We start from the raw sequence: 18,999 nt of genomic DNA, 5'->3' as shown, positions 1-18,999 counted from the left end.
TGCTGTTGCACCATGTCCTCATTTGTTGGCCCCTGGTCGACAGCTGGTTGGCCACTATGTGAACAGAGTGCTGGACTAGATGGACCCTTGGTCTGATCCAGCATGGTTCTTATGTTCTTATAACATCTGGAGGCCACCAGGTTGGGGATGTCTGCTTTAGGGTTTCAGCCTGGCTACTAGGACCCTTCTATTTAGCCCTAAGCATAGGCCCTGATTCCAAAGTCTCCTCTCACCCTTATCCATCATTTGTTTTCTTCCATGCATCCCTGGTCGACAGCTGGTTGGCCACTATGTGAACAGAGTGCTGGACTAGATGGACCCTCGGTCTGATCCAGCAGGGCTCTTCTCATGTTCTCAATGTGAGTGGGAGGCTGCTATCAGGCTCATGCCCTGCTTGTGAGCGTCCCATTGGGCATCTGGTTGGTCACCGTGACTAGATGAACTTTTGGTCTGATCCAGCAAGGCTCTTATGTTCTTAGAGTAGAGGTGGATTCGGAACCGTGAACTTTCCCGGTCATGATCTTAGCAGAGCTTTCCCTGCCCTTGGGTCCCTAAATTATTTTGCACTGCACCTCCCAGGTTAGGGAAGAGGGGGGAAATGAAGCCGTCTTTCAGTGGGGCTGATAGAATGGCCCTGCTTCCTCTTTCATCTCCCCCTATGCAGCTTGCTGGAATGGCTGCTGGAAATGACCTTGTGGGTTCTAGGTTTCTCCTTTTTGTCTGTTTCAAAATCTCATGGACTTTCTAAGCATGGCTGGCAGATCAGTGACTCACAAGACATACGAGTGCAGCTCATGCACACAGCCCAAAGCGCCACTCCTCTCTTGGCATCCATTTCCTTGGCTACGCACAGAGGAGTTCAATCTGAGTTGCTCTCGTAGAGATCTGTTGATTTTCAGTCATATCTCACAGTGCACATGGACAACAAGGTCCTCCCACTAGACGCAGTGGCCAACTTCCACCATGCAAACTTCCCAGCCTGTCCCAAGACGCATAGTGGCCCAATGCCAGCATACACCCATTCTGCATTTACATCTCAACATCAGTGTTCTTCTTCGTGGTCTCTGTGCATCACACCTACGGGTTCTGTGCCTGCACGGAGCCTTGTTCCGGAAACTTCCATAGCTGAGGTGTTTTGGGCGGGAACCCCTCCCTCAAGCAGTACTGCACGTGACCATAGATTTATATAAGGACAGTACGATACTGGCCGTTTTATTCTCAATTCCTTTTCTTATAATGCCTAACATGGAGTTTGCCTTCTTCATAGCGGCCGCACAGTGGGTGGACATCTTCATCAAGCTGTTCCCCACAATCCCAAGATCTCTTTCTTGTTCGGTCACTGCCAGCTCCGATCCCACTAGGTTATACTTGAAGTTGGGGTTTTTTGCCCCAACGTGCATCACCTTACACTTGCATACATTGAACCGCATCTGCCATTCAGATGCCCAGTCTCCCAGCTTGGAGAGATCCCTTTGGAGCTCTTCAATCCCTTTGTGTTTTAACAACCTTAAATAATTTGGTGTCGTCAGCAAACTTGGCCACTTTGCTGCTCACTCCTAATTCCAGATCATTTAGGAACAAGTTGAAAAGAATTGGTCCCAATCCCAATCCCTGTGGGACCCCACTATTTACTTCTTCCATCGGGAGAATTGACCATTTATTCCTGCTCCGCTTTCTGTTCTTTAACCAGTTACTGATCCATAAGAGGACCTCTCTTCTTATTCCATGACTACTAAGTTTATTCAGGAGTCTTTGGTAGGGGACTTTATCAAAAGCCTTTTGGAAATCCAAGTAAACAATGTCCACCGGATCACCCCTGACTACATGTTTGTTGATACTAGAACAGCGGTTCTCAACCTGTGGGTCGCGACCCCTTTGGGGGTCAAACGACCCTTTCACAGGGGTCGCCTAAGACCATCGGAAAACACGTATTTCCGATGGTCTTAGGAACCGAGACACCGCTCCTCTATCCGTCTCCAGGAGGGTCCGCCCACATGCAGATACACCCACATACGAGTGCCCGGCATGATGACATCATCGCGCCAACCCGATCACATACACCCCGTACAAGCAGCTACTCTGTTAAAAGCTATGCTTTAATTATGTTCAGTTTGTAACAATGAAAATACATCCTGCATATCAGATATTGACATTACAATTCATAACAGTAGAAAAATTACAGTTATGAAGTAGCAACGAAAATAATTTTATGGTTGGGGGTCACCACAACATGAGGAATTGTATTAAAGGGTTGCGGCATTAGGAAGGTTGAGAACCACTGCACTAGAAGCTAGAAAAGGAAGCCAGCTTCCAGAGAGAGAGTGAACAGGGAGGATAAACAGGAGTTTGTCAGGTCAGGCAAATTTTGAGGTCCAAGTCTGAGCAGAAGGCGTTGAAGAGAACGGAGACAGTACTTTTTGAAGATGCAGTCCTGAGCCAGAATTACGACAGCCCGAAAAAGATAAAAATAGCCAACATTTATTTGAACAATTCGATTAAACAACGCAAAAGGAAAAATGCTGCACCGGTCACAGAAGGACGGCCACACCGGCCTCAGAAGATGTCCTCGTGGATCACCAGGGACCGCTTGTCTCGGTGAGAGCCCTTGATGCTATTCCTTACGGCTGGAAAAGGAGAGAAGCACATCAGTGATCCCAGCAAGAGAAAGACACCAGCTTTTTCCACCTCCAAAGAAGAGAGGGGTAGTGGGGTTGCTAGTTCCTACCAGGCAGATATCCCTAAATTCATTTCAGGTACAAGAAGAGTTTTGGGAACTTAAACTGACCTTAATCCCTTTGATAAAATACAGAAGAGAAACATCTATACAGCTTAGACTTAGCTCTGTACTTTGCAATTGCTTTTTACTGTGGTTCTCAACAAAGAGAAATAAATGAATAAAATGAGTGAATAAAACAGGCAACGAGCTGCTATTTCTTGCCACCAGCTCACGCTCCTTCTGCCCACCACCCCCATCCTGATCCCTTTTCTTCTCTGCATCTGATTCCTGTCTCACAAAAAAATACAGGCGGTTTCGGCTCCATGACTCCCATATCCATCCTCCCCCCCCCCCCCGGGTCTTGGGTCAAGCCAGCAACTCCCCCCCTCCAAAAAATCAGTGTCCTTACCCAAAGATCCCCACACAGATTTTCCAGTGGCTGCATCCAGCATGGGTTGTTTGCGGGCAATGCTGACCTTCAGCTGCACATCTTCTACAACAGTACCGTTGAGCTGTAAGGAGACCGAGAGATCCTAAGCAAGGAATCACTTAGGGCAGCCTTTCTCAACTTGGGGCGCTCCAGATGTGTTGGACTACAACTCCCAGAATGCCCCAGCCAGCTTGAGGAAGGCTGCCCTAGCTGAAACGATGGTAAGATGGGAGATGCAGTCCAACACATCTGGAGCGCCCCAGGTTGAGAAAGGCTGACTTAGGGCGTAATCCTATGAATGTTTAGACACGGGGGGGGGGGGGAGTCCTACGATTCCCAGCATACCCCAGCCAGCATGTTTATGTCTAGATATGCCTAAGATTGCACCCTTGGTGGTCCAGAGTGATTTCTAGAATGAAAAAGAGTATTGCAGCAGCTTAAAGACTATTAAAAACTAACCACATCTTTATTCAGAAATAAATCCCACTGTGTTCAAGGGGGCTTACTCCCAAATAAGTACGCATTAGATTGCATTCTAAGAGCGCAACCCTATGCATGTTTATACGTGTTCAGAGGAGGGCAACGAGGAGGATCAGGGGTCTGGAAACAAAGCCCTATGAAGAGAGACTGAAAGAACTGGGCATGTTTAGCCTGGAGAAGAGAAGATTGAGGGGAGACATGATAGCACTATTCAAATACTTAAAAGGCTGTCACACAGAGGAGGGCCAGGATCTCTTCTCCATCATCCCAGAGCGTAGGACATGGAATCACGGGCTCAAGTGACAGGAAGCCAGATTCCGGCTGGACATCAGGAAAAACATCCTGACTGTTAGAGCAGTATGACAGTGGAACTAATTGCCTAGGGAGGTTGTGGGCTCTCCCACATGAGCGGCCTTCAAGAGGCAGTAGGACAGCCATCTGTCAGAGATGCTTTAAGGTGGATTCCTGCATTGAGCAGGAGGTTGGACTCGATGGCCTTATAGGCCCCTTCCAACTCTACTATTCTATGAGAGAAAAAAGATCTACAACTTCCAGCATGCCCCAGCCAGCTGTGCTGGGAGTTATGGGACTTTTTTCTGTCTAAACATGCATAGGATTGTAGCTTAAATCTGTCAATACTTTAAGGTGTCACAATATTCTGTACTGCTGCTGCTGTAACAGTGTAACATAACTACCTCTCTAGAAGATGCCCCTAAACTATAGTTTAGCACAAACTGAATAGGCTTAGCTTCCTGGGCCAGAGACCTTGGGCCAGGGCTGGTGGGAGCTGTAGTCCAGCAACATTTGGGGGGGCCACCGTTTCCCTACCCCTCTCCTCTAGAACAGCCATGATGGATGGACTAAGATGGACAACGATTGCCTAAAAATCCAGCTCCATGAAAGCTGCTTGCCATTTTGCCAGATTTTAATGGTAGCCAGTGTGAGACCATGGCATCTTTGTTGACAGTCAACAGCTGCTGATGAAAAGGAAATATATCCAAGAAGATGTTAACAGGAGCTACAATAGCCTCATGGAGAATATGAAACCAGCACATTCTTGGATCATCTGGGAAAACATTGTGAAAGAGGTCAAAATGCCTCTCTAGAAACCTGCCTAAAAACAGGGTCCCAAGTACATTTCAATGGCTTGGGACCACAATACCTGATGGAACGCCTCTCCCAACATGAACCTACCCGTACATTGCGCTCAATATCTAAGGTCCTCCTCTGAGTGCCTACTCCAAGGGAAGCTTGGAGGATGGCAACAAGAGAGAGGGCCTTTTCAGTGGTGGCCCCTCATTTATTTATTTATTTATTTAAAGCATTGATATCCTGCCCTATATCAATAAGCTCTCAGGGTGGTGTACATTATGGAATGATCTCCCCGAAGAGTCTCGCCTGGCGCCAACATTGTTATGTTTTCGGCACCAGGTCAAGACTTTTCTCTTTTCCCGGGCAGTTAATAACATATGCGGAGTTCGTTTTGTTTTTTAATTGTCCCCAGAATCGTTGTTATAATATAATATAATATAATATAATATAATATAATATAATATAATAAATTAATATCTGGAGTCTGTGGACTTTGACACTGAGTATGCTTGACCCTCCCCCCGACTCACTGGATCCTAAAGGTACAGATTCAAACTCAGTCAATGGCTGACCAGAACACTGAAAAGCAGCATTTCACACTGCAATATTTTGCTGCAGAGGCTCTCCAAGCTTCAGGAAGAGGTTTTCCAGCTTTACCTGGGACCTTCTGCATGCAGAGCACATATACTACCAATGAGCCTCCCCTTTCTTCTTGTTTCTTAGCCCCACTGCAGGCAAGGGGGAAGAACAGCCAGAAGCTAATACCTCAGCAATGGCTTCATCCGCAGACTCCATCTTCTCATAAGTGACAAAAGCACAGCTGAGGGTAGGAAAAGACACGGGTTAGTGTTGACACTGCAATGTAACCAGTGCGCCTGAGTGCGCTTTGCCAAAAGGTGGGGTTGCTTGATAAATGGCCATAGGCGGATGGGCCATTTTGCAAAGCACAAGGCAACAGTGCCCTATCCTTGAGGGGATTCCACTCTAAAGGGGGAACCAAAGAGGAATGGGTGGGAAGTGGAGGATGGGTTTGAAGGAAGGACGCAGACAAGCTGGAGTGTGTTCAGAGGAGGGCAACCAGGATGATCAGGGGTCTGGAAACAAAGCCCTATGAGGAGAGACTGAAAGAACTGAGCATGTTTAGCCTGGAGGAGACTGAGGGGAGACACGATAGCAACTCTTCAAGTCCTTGAAAGGTTGTCACAGTCACAAAGAGGATGGCCAGGATCTCTTCGTGATCTTCCCAGAGTGCAGGACACGGAATAATGGGAGCAAGTTAAAGGAAGCCAGATTCTGGCTGGACATCAGGAAAAACTTCCTGTTTGAGCAGTACGATAATGGAACCAGTTACCTAGGGAGGTGGTGGGCTCTCCCACACTAGAGGCCTTCAAGAGGCAGCTGGACAACCATCTGTCAGGGATGCTTTAGGGTGGATTCCTGCATTGAGCAGGGGGTTGGACTCGATGGCCTTATAGGCCCCTTCCAACTCTACTATTCTATGATTCTATGAAGAGAAAGAGAGAGAGCTGGTATCACACAGGTATCGCTGGAGGCAGAAGAGGCAGCATTGGAGAAAAGGAAGAAGGAAGAACTTTCCAGGTGGGAGCAGCAGCAAGAGAGAAAAAGGCAAAGCGGTTTGAGGCAGCCAGATCATTTCAGGCTGCTGAGTTGGAGGAGCAAACGCCACCGGCAGGGGATGTATCATGATATAAGCCACAAAGGGGATGAAGGGAGAGAGAAAAGGTTGTGGAGCCTTTTAAATTAAAGGAGCAAACAAGGCAACTCCTCACTTTGGATCAACGAACAGAGAAAGTAATTTTGCCCCTTTCACCTGCCTTCAGGAAAACATTGTGTGAGTATTTGCATGTATCGCTAAAATATGGTTTAGCGCTGTATGTACTGCTTAAGAGATTTTATACTACTAAGCAGTACATAGGAATTACAAATAAATAAATAAAATAATGAGCAGAAAGCTCTGAGCCTGTGCACTCCTGCTCCCCTCTCCTCCTCCGGCACGACCAGCAGGAGGAATAAACCAGAATTCCGTTTCAATTTAGCCGATTCCTCACTGGTCATTAGGTGCAAATGGGGAACTGAGGTTTAGTAGAAAGTTGACAATTGCCAAAAACAAAAGCCAGGGTTGTTTGGCACCCCGGTTTGGTTGCTGGCTTGTATTATTTTAATTTTATTTATTTGTTAAAAAGGGGGTTATTTAAAACCACACTTCCTGACTTGTTCGTATCAATGTGGGAATCTGTTAAAGCAAAACTGAATTCCTCCTCCCACGACTTTCATAGAATCATAGAATAGCAGAGTTGGAAGGGGCCTACAAGGCCATCGAGTCCAACCCCCTGCTCAATGCAGGAATCCACCCTAAAGCATCCCTGACAGATGGTTGTTCAGCTGCCTCTTGAAGGCCTCTAGTGTGGGAGAGCCCACAACCTCCCTAGGTAAATGATTCCATTGTCGCACTGCTCTAACAGTCAGGAAGTTTTTCCTGATGTCCAGCTGGAATCTGGCTTCCTGTAACTTGAGCCCGTTATTCCGTGTCCTGCACTCTGGGAGGATCGAGAAGAGATCCTGGCCCTCCTCTGTGTGACAACCTTTTAAGTATTTGAAAAGTGCTATCATGTCTCCCCTCAATCTTCTCTTCTCCAGGCTAAACATGCCCAGTTTTTTCAGTCTCTCTTCACAGGGCTTTGTTTCCAGACCCCTGATCATCCTGGTTGCCCTCCTCTGAACACTCTCCAGCTTGTCTGCGTCCTACTTGAATTGTGGAGCCCAGAACTGGACGCAATACTCTAGATGAGGCCTAACCAGGGCTGAATAGAGAGGAACCAGTACCTCACGTGATTTGGAAGCTATACTTCTATTAATGCAGCCCGAAATAGCATTTGCCTTTCTTGCAGCCATATCACACTGTTGGCTCATATTCAGCTTGCGATCTACAACAATTCCAAGATCCTTCTCGTTTGTTGTATTGCTGAGCCAAGTATCCCCCATCTTGTAACTGTGCCTTTGGTTTCTATTTCCTAAATGTAGAACTTGGCATTTATCCCTATTAAATTTCATCCTGTTGTTTTCAGCCCAGCACTCCAGCCTATCAAGACTGTTAGTGTTAGGTGCAACCCAAGCCACCACTCCACTTCACAATTGTTCGTGAAAAATATGCCAACCTCCTCCAATTACTGGCAGCGCAGTTTTACAAACCCTCCCTTAATGCACAGCAGTTGTGGTCGGCCTGTTTTCTCAGTTCTGGACGCAGCTCGTCGTCCACATCAACTAGGCTTTGGAAACAATACCTGAAACTTATGGACAAAGTGGCATTGACAGGGTACCACCCGCTTGGATAGAATTGTACCCCAAGACAGCAGAAATGGATCAGTTGTGCCCATTGGTCACAAGGCAAGGAGAGATCCCCAGGTGGCAAATTCGGGGTGCCATTATGGGTGGCAGGGTGGGGCGTAGGCAGACCTGCCTCCTGGTAGCAATCCACTGGGAAGTTCTGTGCTCAAGTGACAGGAAGCCAGATTCCAGCTGGACATCAGGAAAAGCTTCCTGACTGTTAGAGCAGTACGACAATGGAAGCAATGACCTGGGAAGGTGGTGGGCTCTCCCACATGAGAGGCCTTCAAGAGGCAGCTGGACAGCCATCTGCCAGGGATGCTTAAAGGTAGATTCCTGCGTTGAGCAGGGGGTTGGACTCGATGGCCTTGTAGGCCCCTTCCAACTCTCTTATTCTATGGTTCTATGATTTCAGTGTGGCCTGGCCAGGAAAACAACTTGATGGGTTGTGCTCCACATTGGTTTTGGAGCCAAGGTTTCATTTAGATTTTTCCATCTCAGGCCCAAAAACGTCTTGGGCCAGCCCTGACCGTCGTCTTCCCCAGCACTCACTTGTGGGGGTTGTCCATGGAGAGGTCAATGATATTTCCGAAGGCCGAGAAAGCAGTGCGAAGCATGGTCTGGTTCATATCTGCCCCGTACACGTACACCGTGTTCCCTTTGCGTGGGGCGCGTCGGTCTGGGAAAGAGTCCGATCCTGGGTAGAGGGGTAGGAAGAAAGGCAGCTCAGAAAAAAGTTGACATCCTTATCCCAGGAGGGCCCTTCCTGGAGGTAGGGATGGACGGACGCACCGCCGTGCGGTTGGTGCATGCGCCCGCCAAGCCCTCCTCTTCCCATCCTGGCTACTGCAGCGGCAGGGCAGGAGGAGGAAGAGAGGGAAGCCCCAGAAATACCTGAGCCGCCATGTTTATAAAACACGGAAACTCAGGGAAGGAGCAGGCAGCTGCCAGACGCTCATGGACCCTGCTGCTGCTGTTGGACCAGGCCTGGTAAGTGGCGTGGCTCGGGGAGCCGGGGGCTCCTGCCAACCCAAGCTGGATGCTCATTCTTCTCAAAAGTTTAGCCACCCTCCCAGGGAACCTATGCGCCAGTCTGGTCTGGTGGCTAAAGTGTCGGACTGGGAGTCGAGAGATCCGGGTTCTAGTCCCCACTCGGCCATGGGAATCCACTGGGTGACTTCGGGCCAGTCACAGACTCTCAGCCGAACCCACCTCACAGGGTGGTTGCTGTGAGGATAAAGTGGAGAAGAGGAGGATTACGTACACCACCTTGGGTTCCTTGGAGGAAAAAAGGTGGGATATAAATGAATAATACATACATCCGCCTTCTTCCCAACCGGTCTCTCCCTGTTACCAACTCTACTTATTCACAGAAGCCCCAAACCCAGATCCTAGCCTCTCTTGGCAAGATCCGAACACCCAACTCTGCTCCCCGCCGCCTTCATTGAGAAGCCAGGGCTTTGGTTCTAACCAAAAAGCTACTGTCTCCGCACTGCCCTCTCCAGAAGACCCGTGAATGCCTTACGGCGGAAGCTGCCCTCTCGGTCCCGGTCCCGGTCCCGGTCTCTGTCTCTGTCTCGGTCCCTGTCCCTGTCCCTGTCCCGGTCTCTGTCGCGGTCCCGGCTCCTGTCCTGGCTCCGATCCCGGTCGTAGTCCCACTCGTAACCGCGCAGGTCTTCACTCCGCTCCGACTCCTTCTCCGGGTCCCTGGGTGTTTCTGGGTCCTTCTCCGAATCCTGCAGACGGTCGCTGGAGCTCACAAAGCTGGGGAAGAGCAGGCAAGGCAGAGGATCAATTTGCAGGGGGCTGCAGGACTGGGGAGGAGGAGGGGCTGGGGAGATCAGAAGGACTGACGGCCATTGCCACCCCCACACCCAACAAGTGACGGCGTTACCTAGCCCCGCCCCCTTATCAATTTATCTTGAAACTTTTTTTAAAAAAAAGTTGCTAGCGATGCCAAGATTCTGTGCTGTCGCCAACAACTCTTTTGCAAGTGTCACTGTCTGCACTTTCTGCATATCGCTACCCTCTGGCACTGGGGTTTACTTGCTCTAGGCCAGCCTTCCTCAACCTGGGGCGCTCCAGATGTGTTGGACTGCATCTCCCAGAATGCCCCAGCCGGGGCATTCTGGGAGTTGTAGTCCAACACATCTGGAGCGCCCCAGGTTGAGGAAGGCTGCTCTAGGCCCATCCGGATACCCACAGCTCATTTATTGCATTTATATCCTGCCTCTTTTCCTCCAAGGAACCCAAGGCGGCGCACATAATCCTCCTGGCTCTCCGTTTTACCCTCACAAACAACAACCCTGTGAGGTAGGCTGGGCTGAGAGTCTGTGACTGGCCCAAAGCTTCAGCTTTGGGGCAGTATAGAAAGGCAACAAATAAATAAATAAGTCACCCAGTCGACTTCCATGGCCAAGTGGGGACTAGAACCTGGATCTCCTGACTCCCAGTCCAACACTTTAGCCACTACGCCACACTGGCTCATGACAACACTTTATGCTGCAGCCCAGCCTGAGACCCTCTAGGTGTGCTTTGGCCTACAAGACCAGGATTCCTGATTGTTAGCAATTCCAAGAGGGCTGATATGAGTTGAGGTCCAAAACGTCTTGAAGACACCAGGTTGTGGAAAGCTGCTGTAGTTGCTAAAAATGGAGGCCGAAAGAAATCCGTTAGTCTTTTAAGGTGCCTCAAGAGGCTCTTAGGCATAGCTTTTCAGCAAAACAGTGTGAGGAAGACCCTACTACACACCTGAATATTTCCCACTATCTGAATCACGAAGGGAAGAAAATTACAGTCCGTTTCGGAAGGATGCAAGACTGGTCACAAAACAGCAACCGTCATACCTGAGCACAACACGATTAAGCTGCTACAACCCAGCCGTAACTCACAGGGTTTTTTCTGGAATCTACCCAGATTTTACTGGGTGGATTTCATGTTGAGAGGACCATTTATGAACCATCCAGAGAGCTTTGGCTATTGGGCGGTATAAAAATGTAATAAATAAATAAATAAAATAAATAAATTTATCTGGATTTGGTGATGAACACGACAGCACATGACCCAAACCAACCTTTCGTAGAGAGACTTCCTCTGGGGGCGCCGTGCCTAAAACGAAACGTTAAAAAAAGGAGAGGAAAGGAAGTCACCGACTATTTCACAATAACGATCCGCTTGCAATCCTTGGTTGAAAAATCAGGACGCCCAGAGGCACTGCCAGGCTTGAAGGCAAGGCTCTGGGCAAAGGCCTTATCTGAAGAAACCCGGCTCCCCTTGGCCAGCCTCTTCTCCCCAGCCTGCCAGCCAACCCAGTCATTCTGGATGGTTCCGTTATTTTACCTGGGGGGCGTGGCAGCTCTGGTTCCTCCTCCTGTCATGCCACAACACCGCTAAAGGAAAGCGCCGGTGCAGGAGCCTCTCGCTACTCTGGGGACCTTTAGGGCCACCCCGATGCCCAAAGGCAGTGTCTGATTGGTTCAGCGTGCTGCTAGCCAAAATTAACAAAGAAAAATACTTTTAAGTTGAAATGGCAGGTTCTGGGACTGCATTGTTGTGGCGCTTTCCTTTAGTGTCACAGCAGGAGGAGGAGGAGGAGGCAATGCCCAGAGCTGCCTATCGGGGGCCCCTCTCAGAATCCAGGGCCCCAGACCTGTGCCTCATGGTCCCACCCTAGCGGTGCCTCTGAGGACATCTCCCACCCAAAGGTCTTACGGGATCTTTCATTTACCTTCACTGTTTCAAAATGGCATGTTGTTTCTAAGCCTGGCTGGTTGGCTAAACTGGGGCTCACAAGGCATTTGAGAGCAGCTCATGAGGTAGCAACTCAGAAGAGAGTCATTGCTACCTCAGCATCTATTCCCTTGGTACAGCCCGGGAGTTTATTTATTTATTTATTTATTTCATTTTTATACCGCCCAATAGCCGAAGCTCTCTGGGCGGTTCACAGTTTGGTTTGAGAACTGTTCTCCTAGTGATCGGTTGATTTTTGGCTGCTTCCCACAACGCACTCACACAACCAGGTCTTCCCGCGATGCACAACGGCCTACACCCATCATACAATCTCGCCAGCCTATCCCATGATGCATAGGGGTCCATGCCAGCATGGACGGTTGCCTTAGACCCTGGCTGTAGGTCAGGATATCAGTGCTTCACAGAAAGTGGGTGGAGCTCCAGGAAAGAGGAGGACACGACAGGCTGCCCTCTGGGGTAATGTGAACCAGGGAAGGAAAGGGAAAGGGGAGGAGGAGCAGGGCAGATTTGCCCACCTCTACCCTAACTCGTTAGATTCCCATGCCCTAGCCAGGAAAATAAATCCCAGGTACCTCTTGGGAATCATCATCTGCCGAGATGCTGCGCTGAAAAGGCTGGAAAGTCGGAGCCGGTCCTTTTTCGGGATCCTAAAGACACACAGAGATTAGAAGTATGCTGGATAGGACCCCCTCCTATTAAACCAGGAGGGGAGAACCTCAGGCCCGCTTGGGGTCCCAATCCGGCCCTCTGGGTTTCCTCAGAGAGCCACCCACCTTACCGAGATGGCTCCACATCCTTTTTCCAACCACTGATCGTTTGGTAGTTTCTGGCTTTTGTTTATTTATCGCATTTATCTCCCACGTTTTTTCTTCCAAGGAACCCAAGGTGGCGTACATAATTCCCCTCTCCATTTTATCCTCACAACAACAACCCTGTGAGGTAGGTTGGGCTGAGAGTCTGTGACTGGCCCAAAGTCACCCAGTGGCCTTCCATGTTCGAGTGCGGTCTAGAACCTGGATCTCCTGACTCCCAGTCCAACACTCTAACCATTAGGCCACACTGGCTCTTCTCTGTGCTCTTCCCCCCGCCCTCTTCAAAACGGCTTAGAAATGCCTCTTCTAAGGCTTAGTGACTGGCAGCAAGAGCTTTAAGCTAAAACAGGCTGGTAGTTTTGTTATTTGTTGCCTGTCTCCACCACTGGACTGCGGCCCCCCGAGAGCTTCTCCAAAATGGAATCCGGCCCTCGGGCAGAGAGAGGTTCTGTACCCTTGTATTAAACTGTGCACTGTGGCACCTCCACCTGTTGGCTCCACTTACTTTCAGCTTCCCCTCCAGGGTGCGAGAGCGCTTGAACCCCGAGTTCTTGTTCTCGGCTTTAATGGCGCTGATGGCCCCCGTTTTCACCAGCATCTTGGCTTGCTCAGTGGCTGTGGCTGTGTCCACTACCGGCTGGTCTGAGATGGCTGCAGGGCGTGGTGGTGGGGGGGTGAGGAGGAAGAGAAAGAGAGAGAGAGATTCCTAAGAGCTGATGCCCCAGACATCACTATACCCCGTTACGCCCCTTTTCACGGAGGCCTGACTTACAGCGTTTAATTCCACCCTGGCTAGCTTGACTGGTTGAGCTCTGTTGCTTCTTTAAGGCCATCAGGGCTTTTTTCTGGGGTGGAATATATAAAAAGAGAGAGAGAGAGTTAAGAACACTTACAGCCCTATCTCCCTCTTGTTCTGAAATCCCTTTTAATGGGGCAGTTTTCATCTCTGCCCTATATTGGTGTACTTCCGCCCGCAGAGTTGCCCATCCAGCCTACAGAGTTTGGGCCTTGCTCTGCAGGCTCCGCCTCCCTAGTATGCCGGCTACTGGGGGATTTGGAAGAAGGCAGGAAGAGGAACCTGCAACGGGAGGGTGAGCAGTGCGAAGGGAATCATCTTGTTATCTCCAAACACAGATTGGAGATAACGAAGTGATTCCCCTGGGGGAATGTGGCTGTCTACTCATCCAGTGCTTGCAGGATTTATTTATTTATTTATTTATTCATTCATTTATTACACTTATATACTGCTCCCATAGCCAGGGCTCTCTGGGCGGTTTACAAAAATTCTAAAATTGAGATAAAAACAAGTATACAAAATTTAAAACTCTAAAACACAGAACATACACACATAAAGCATTAAAAACCGATTAAAAAACTAAACATGTGGGTGATTAAGATATGCCGCCATATGCCTGGGCAAAGAGGAAAGTCTTAACCTGGCGCCGGAAAGATAGCAGCATTGGTGCCAGGCGAGCCTCGTCAGGGAGATCATTCCACAGTCTGGGGGCCACCACCGAAAAGGCCCTGTCCCTCGTTGCCACACTCCGAGCCTCTCTCGGAGTAGGCACTCGGAGGAGGACCTTCGATGTTGAACGTAGTGACAGGGTATATTCACGTCGGGAGAGGATGAGTTGGCTTCCCTTGGTCTTGGCCTTCCCTGTGAGGTTGGGGTAGGCTGAGATTGGCCAAGAGACTGACTCGGCGGAAGGGCAGCTTCCTAGCCCCTTAGTTTGGCTTGGCCTGACTAGGATAATATTCACCCCCAGCACTAGCAAGGTCTGACCTTTTTCTTGAGCTTGGCAAATTTCTTCTGCAGAGCTTCCTCTTCCTCCGTCAGTCCTGGGGGCAAGACAATCATGGCTGACTGGCAAGATCACCGCCTGAAAGAGGAAGGAAATGACAGTCAGGCAGGTGAAGCTTATAGACGCTAGGGAATGGGCACGGCAGGATGGGCACAGGTGATCCCACAGGCTTGGCAACTCTCTCTAGCTGTTTTTCACCAGTCTGTAAAGACATTTTTATTCCAACAGGATTTCATTTATTACATTTCTATAGCGCCCAATAGCCAAAGCTGTCTGGGTGGCTTACAAAGATTGAAACCCTAAAAACACAATATAATAACATTTATTTATTGCATTTTTATACCGCCCAATAGCCGAAGTTCTCTTTCCATAACGTAAAGCCATTTGCGTACAAAGATATAGGGCAATTTTGCACACTCAACAATATAAATTCCAGGACTGTTTAATCCTTAGTGCATGCTGTCACTTGCCTGGAAGTAGAGGAAAGTCTTAATCTGGCACCAAAAAGATGGCAATGTTGACACCAGGCAGATCTCACAGAGGAGGGTGTTCCATAAGCCAGGGGCCACCACCAAAAAGGCCCTCTCCCTTTTTGCCATCCTCCCAACCTCCCTCAGATGAAGTCCATTGTCCGTTGCTTCATGTAAACGTTATGGCTCCCCCCACCCCCATAGTCTCTACCTTTGTTGTAGTTCAATGCATTTTAAACTTATTGTGTTGTTGCATTTTTATTGTTGTAGTTCAATGAATTTTAAACTTATTGTGTTGTTGCATTGTTATTGTAGTTTATGACATTATGATTTTAAATTGTTCCATGTTGCTCTGAAAGTCGTGCACGTGCACTAGAAGGGCAGGGTACAAATCTCTCTATAAATAAGATAAACAAACTAACAGACCAGGCCGGGAGTTCTTATCTATATATACCAGCCCAGACTGCTCTTCTAAGCCAGTTAGAGTTTTTGCCCTCTTGCGCCATCTACAGACGTTCCTCGGAACTGCGGCCTTCTATGGAATTTCCAAGAAATAGTTTTTGCCCTCTGGCACCATCTAGCAACGTTTCTCGTAACTGCGGCCTTCTAGGGAAGTTCCAAGTTCCGAGAAACCGGTATTTACCCATGGACAACTGTATGTAGCAATGTCCAGAGTCCGAGGATATAAAGTTAAAAATTATTGATGGGGTTACAAAAGTGTATACCAAAAATATTGTATTCAAGGAAGTGCGAACAAAATAAATACACCTGTCATATGACGGGCTTTTTTGCTAGTCGTAGATCTAATGACCAGACTACACATAGCCACTTCTGGCTTTCAAAAACGTGGCCACTAATACACATGACTCAGTTTTAGGCAGCTTCATGTGTTTACATTGTTTTTAATTTAATTTTATGATGGATTATCATTACGTTTGCGTCTCTTGTGGCCTATGGCCACAACGATAAATATTTAACAGGCAGTGCTTGTGGCAAGGGCTTCCACAGGTTGCATCGAAAGCATGAGACACAGCCAGGCTAGTGCATGCTACCACACTGAGGCAGCTCCTTCTCCCTTGCCTTTTGCCTTGAGTTGTGGGGTTGCTCATCAAAGTCCAATTATTTAACATTTCACTATCATACAATTAAAACCATCATTGATAATTAACACTTTAAAACAACAATAGAGTCCTGGGCCATGGACAAGTACTTTGGTTGTAAGGCAACTCTGTTTTATTGAGCGTGATAAAGCTGTATGGAGAGACTCCTACAAAGAACTTCTCCCCTGGAAGTGTGAAAAGCAGGTCAATTCATACACAATAGCATCTTAACCAATTAGCAGTTGGCAAAATTCTAAAGCAAAACAAAGACAGATTAAAGTAAACCTTATCAACAGATGCCCCATAACATAATTTATTTATTATTGCATTTATATCCAGCCTTTTTTCCTCTAAGGAAGCCAAGGCGGCATACATAATCCTCCTCCTCTCCATTTTATCCTCACAACAACAACCCTGTGAGGTGGGTTGGGCTGAGAGTCTGTGACTGGCCCAAAGTCACCCAGTGGGTTTCCATGGCCGAGTGGGGACTAGAACCCCGACAAGTCCAACACTTTAGCCACTACACCACACTGGCTCTGGATGGTCAGTCCTCCTTATCAAGCTAGCTTATTTGTCTTATACTATATCAAAAGGTCTTGACAGTTAGAAATTCCAATTAAGCATTTCCTGCCAATTAAGCAGTTTCAGCATTGCAGCACATTCAGGCACATCCATAATTCCAATCCCACCATGAAGTTCACTTGCAAGAACCAAACTACATACAGAGGCCTACACACAGAGCAGGTAATATCCAGGGTTATGGCCTTGCTTTCTCAGCCTCCCTTTGGGCCTAACTAGGCCCACCAACCGTATTAAACTTGCATTGCCATCAATAGTTCAATTTCTCTTTCTTTTTCTTTCTCTTCCTCGTGCATTTCTCACTGCATGACACTGACCATTTGCTTCAATTCTGTCTTTGTGACAGCGTTAGTAGTAGATTTAATACAGCAGTTTAGCAAAGCAATGATTACATGGATTATTACTATGCAAGCAATGATTACACCAAGCACAAGCAGAATTATTTGCAACATTTTAAGCACCAATGGAGCTAAACCTATTGCTAAACCAAGACCAGATGGACCAGGACTCTATCAGGTGTTCAACTTTTACAGGCTAGAGATCACGTTACCAGATGCTTTCATGTCCATGAAAGATTATGCCATAATAAATCTGGTAGCTTTTTAGGTACCACAAACCCCTTCATTGTTTCTGCTGCAACAGATGAACACAACTACTTCTCTAGAGGTTAATACAATTAACCTTGCCACCCTATGCATGTTTCCTCAGAACAAAGTCCCATTGATTTCAATGGGGCTCCTTCCTAAGTAAGTGTTCATAGGATTGCAGCTTAAATAGCTTGTATCTATTTATTGAGGGCTGGCTGGGAATGCTGGGAGATGTAGGACTTTTTCCTCTTTAAACATGCATAGAACGCGACACTAGCAAAAAAAATTTTTTTTTAAATGCTGAACCTTAGCAACAACAAAAAAGGCTCAAGGACCGGTTTACAATCAATCTGTAAAATAAGACAAAAATTTAGCAATCTTCTGTTCTGCATCGACTGATTCTCTCTTTTGGGCAAGCATACACACATTTTCAGGCTCCTACGTATGGCCCTGCCTCCTTCATATCTTCCAGGTCTAGGCAATCTGTTGCTTTATAGATGTTTTGGACCACACCTCCCATACTCTTTGACCACTGGTCATGCTGGTTAAGTCTGATAGGCGTTGTAGTCCAAAACAGATGGAGAGCACCAGGTTGCCTGCCCCTGTCATGCTAAGCTTCTATACCACAGGTGGGCAGATCAGCAAGGCTTCCTGATTCCCAATTGCCTGACAATAGCAACCACTAAAAAGTATTCCGCCCCCACCCCCCAAGTTAAGTTGCTGAAAAGGACTGCTTGGCAGAAAACCAGGAGCGGGATTTTGTGTGAAAGGACTCGTGCATCTAGTTATTTCTAGTCCTGATCATAAATTTCTGGCTGAGCCTAGGCTCACAGGCACCCTCGTTTCTTAGTGCTTAGTGCATGTCCATGTCTCTGAGCCACCACTTTGCACCTGGCTTCCGGTAAAATGCAAAATAGATGCCACAAGCCTGAAGTCTGCTCTGTAGCCAGTCAGTTTGGGGGCAGCCCTTTTCCTAGGATGCCTATGGGCTCACTTCAATCCAAACAGGTCACGCAGGACCATCCCACAGCACACCAGGGCAAGCATCATTTCCCATGATGCACCGAGAGTCATGCCAACTTGGCCATCCTGGCCCGTGGTGCACCACGGCTAATGCCAATACATACTGCACCTTTGACTCCCCCTTTCAAGTTTTCGATTCACCGGCTGTTGTTGTTGTTGTTGTTGCTGCTGCTGCTGCGTCTTCCGTTTTTCTGCCTCTTGCTCACGCTTCGCTTCCACCGTCTAGACACGCCCCAGCGCAATTACGTAAGAAGAGGAGGGCACTTTAATTTGCATAAGCTGCCTAGCAACACGAAGCCTATTGGCTGGTGAGATAGGAACCTGAGTTTGCGGGAATGATGCGAGTAAGGATGATGATGATGATGATGATGATGATGATGATGATGATGATAATAATAATAATAATAATAATGCAGAGAGGTCTCGATTTACATTAACAGCCGCTCATTGGCTCAATTGTATAACAGGTCGAAAACGTTCGAACCACGTAAGGCTCCGGAGGCAGGCAGTTTCTGATTTGAATAACAAGCTGCTCATTGGCTGAAGCTTACTATGATGGAAGGGCGAAATCGGGAAGCATTTTTATTTGCATATCGCACTGCCATTGGGCAAAAGCTGGTCCTTTAGCTAACTTGTTTTTAAAGAAACCCTATTTTAAAACGACAACACCGCTTTCCCTCACCGGACTTCTGCCCTTACTACGAGGGACCAATCCCCGTATCGAATTCGTTTTCCATTTCCGGTTTTCAGTGACGAGCTGCGGACGTTTACATCCGCCTCTCTTTCTTCGACGTAGCTGAAGCTTCCGCCCTC

General features: G+C 47.9%; 1 protein-coding gene across 2 annotated transcripts; it reads right to left on the bottom strand.

Annotated features, from left to right (window-relative positions):
* Positions 1 to 2,078: 2,078 nt before the first annotated feature.
* Positions 2,079 to 18,422, bottom strand: NELFE (negative elongation factor complex member E). 2 transcript variants are annotated; one of them, XM_063122376.1, is made up of 11 exons: positions 18,296 to 18,422; positions 14,409 to 14,505; positions 13,398 to 13,470; positions 13,131 to 13,276; positions 12,386 to 12,460; positions 11,137 to 11,171; positions 9,589 to 9,827; positions 8,616 to 8,760; positions 5,484 to 5,538; positions 3,126 to 3,228; positions 2,079 to 2,624 (listed from the first exon to the last, which is right to left on the bottom strand). In XM_063122376.1, the coding sequence occupies exons 2-11, from the start codon at positions 14,481 to 14,483 to the stop codon at positions 2,554 to 2,556; spliced, it is 1,017 nt and encodes a 338-aa protein (XP_062978446.1). In that variant the 5' UTR covers positions 14,484 to 14,505; positions 18,296 to 18,422; the 3' UTR covers positions 2,079 to 2,553. The 2 variants fall into 2 exon arrangements, with proteins under 2 accessions (XP_062978446.1, XP_062978448.1); XM_063122378.1 differs by having other exon boundaries at positions 18,328 to 18,420.
* Between the last annotated feature and the right edge of the window lie 577 nt (positions 18,423 to 18,999).

This window comes from Elgaria multicarinata, chromosome 3, assembly GCF_023053635.1.
Source record: "Elgaria multicarinata webbii isolate HBS135686 ecotype San Diego chromosome 3, rElgMul1.1.pri, whole genome shotgun sequence".
NCBI lineage: Eukaryota > Metazoa > Chordata > Lepidosauria > Squamata > Anguidae > Elgaria > Elgaria multicarinata.
The sequence above is the reverse complement of the archived record's forward strand: the minus strand, read 5'-3'. Positions and strand labels throughout refer to the sequence as shown.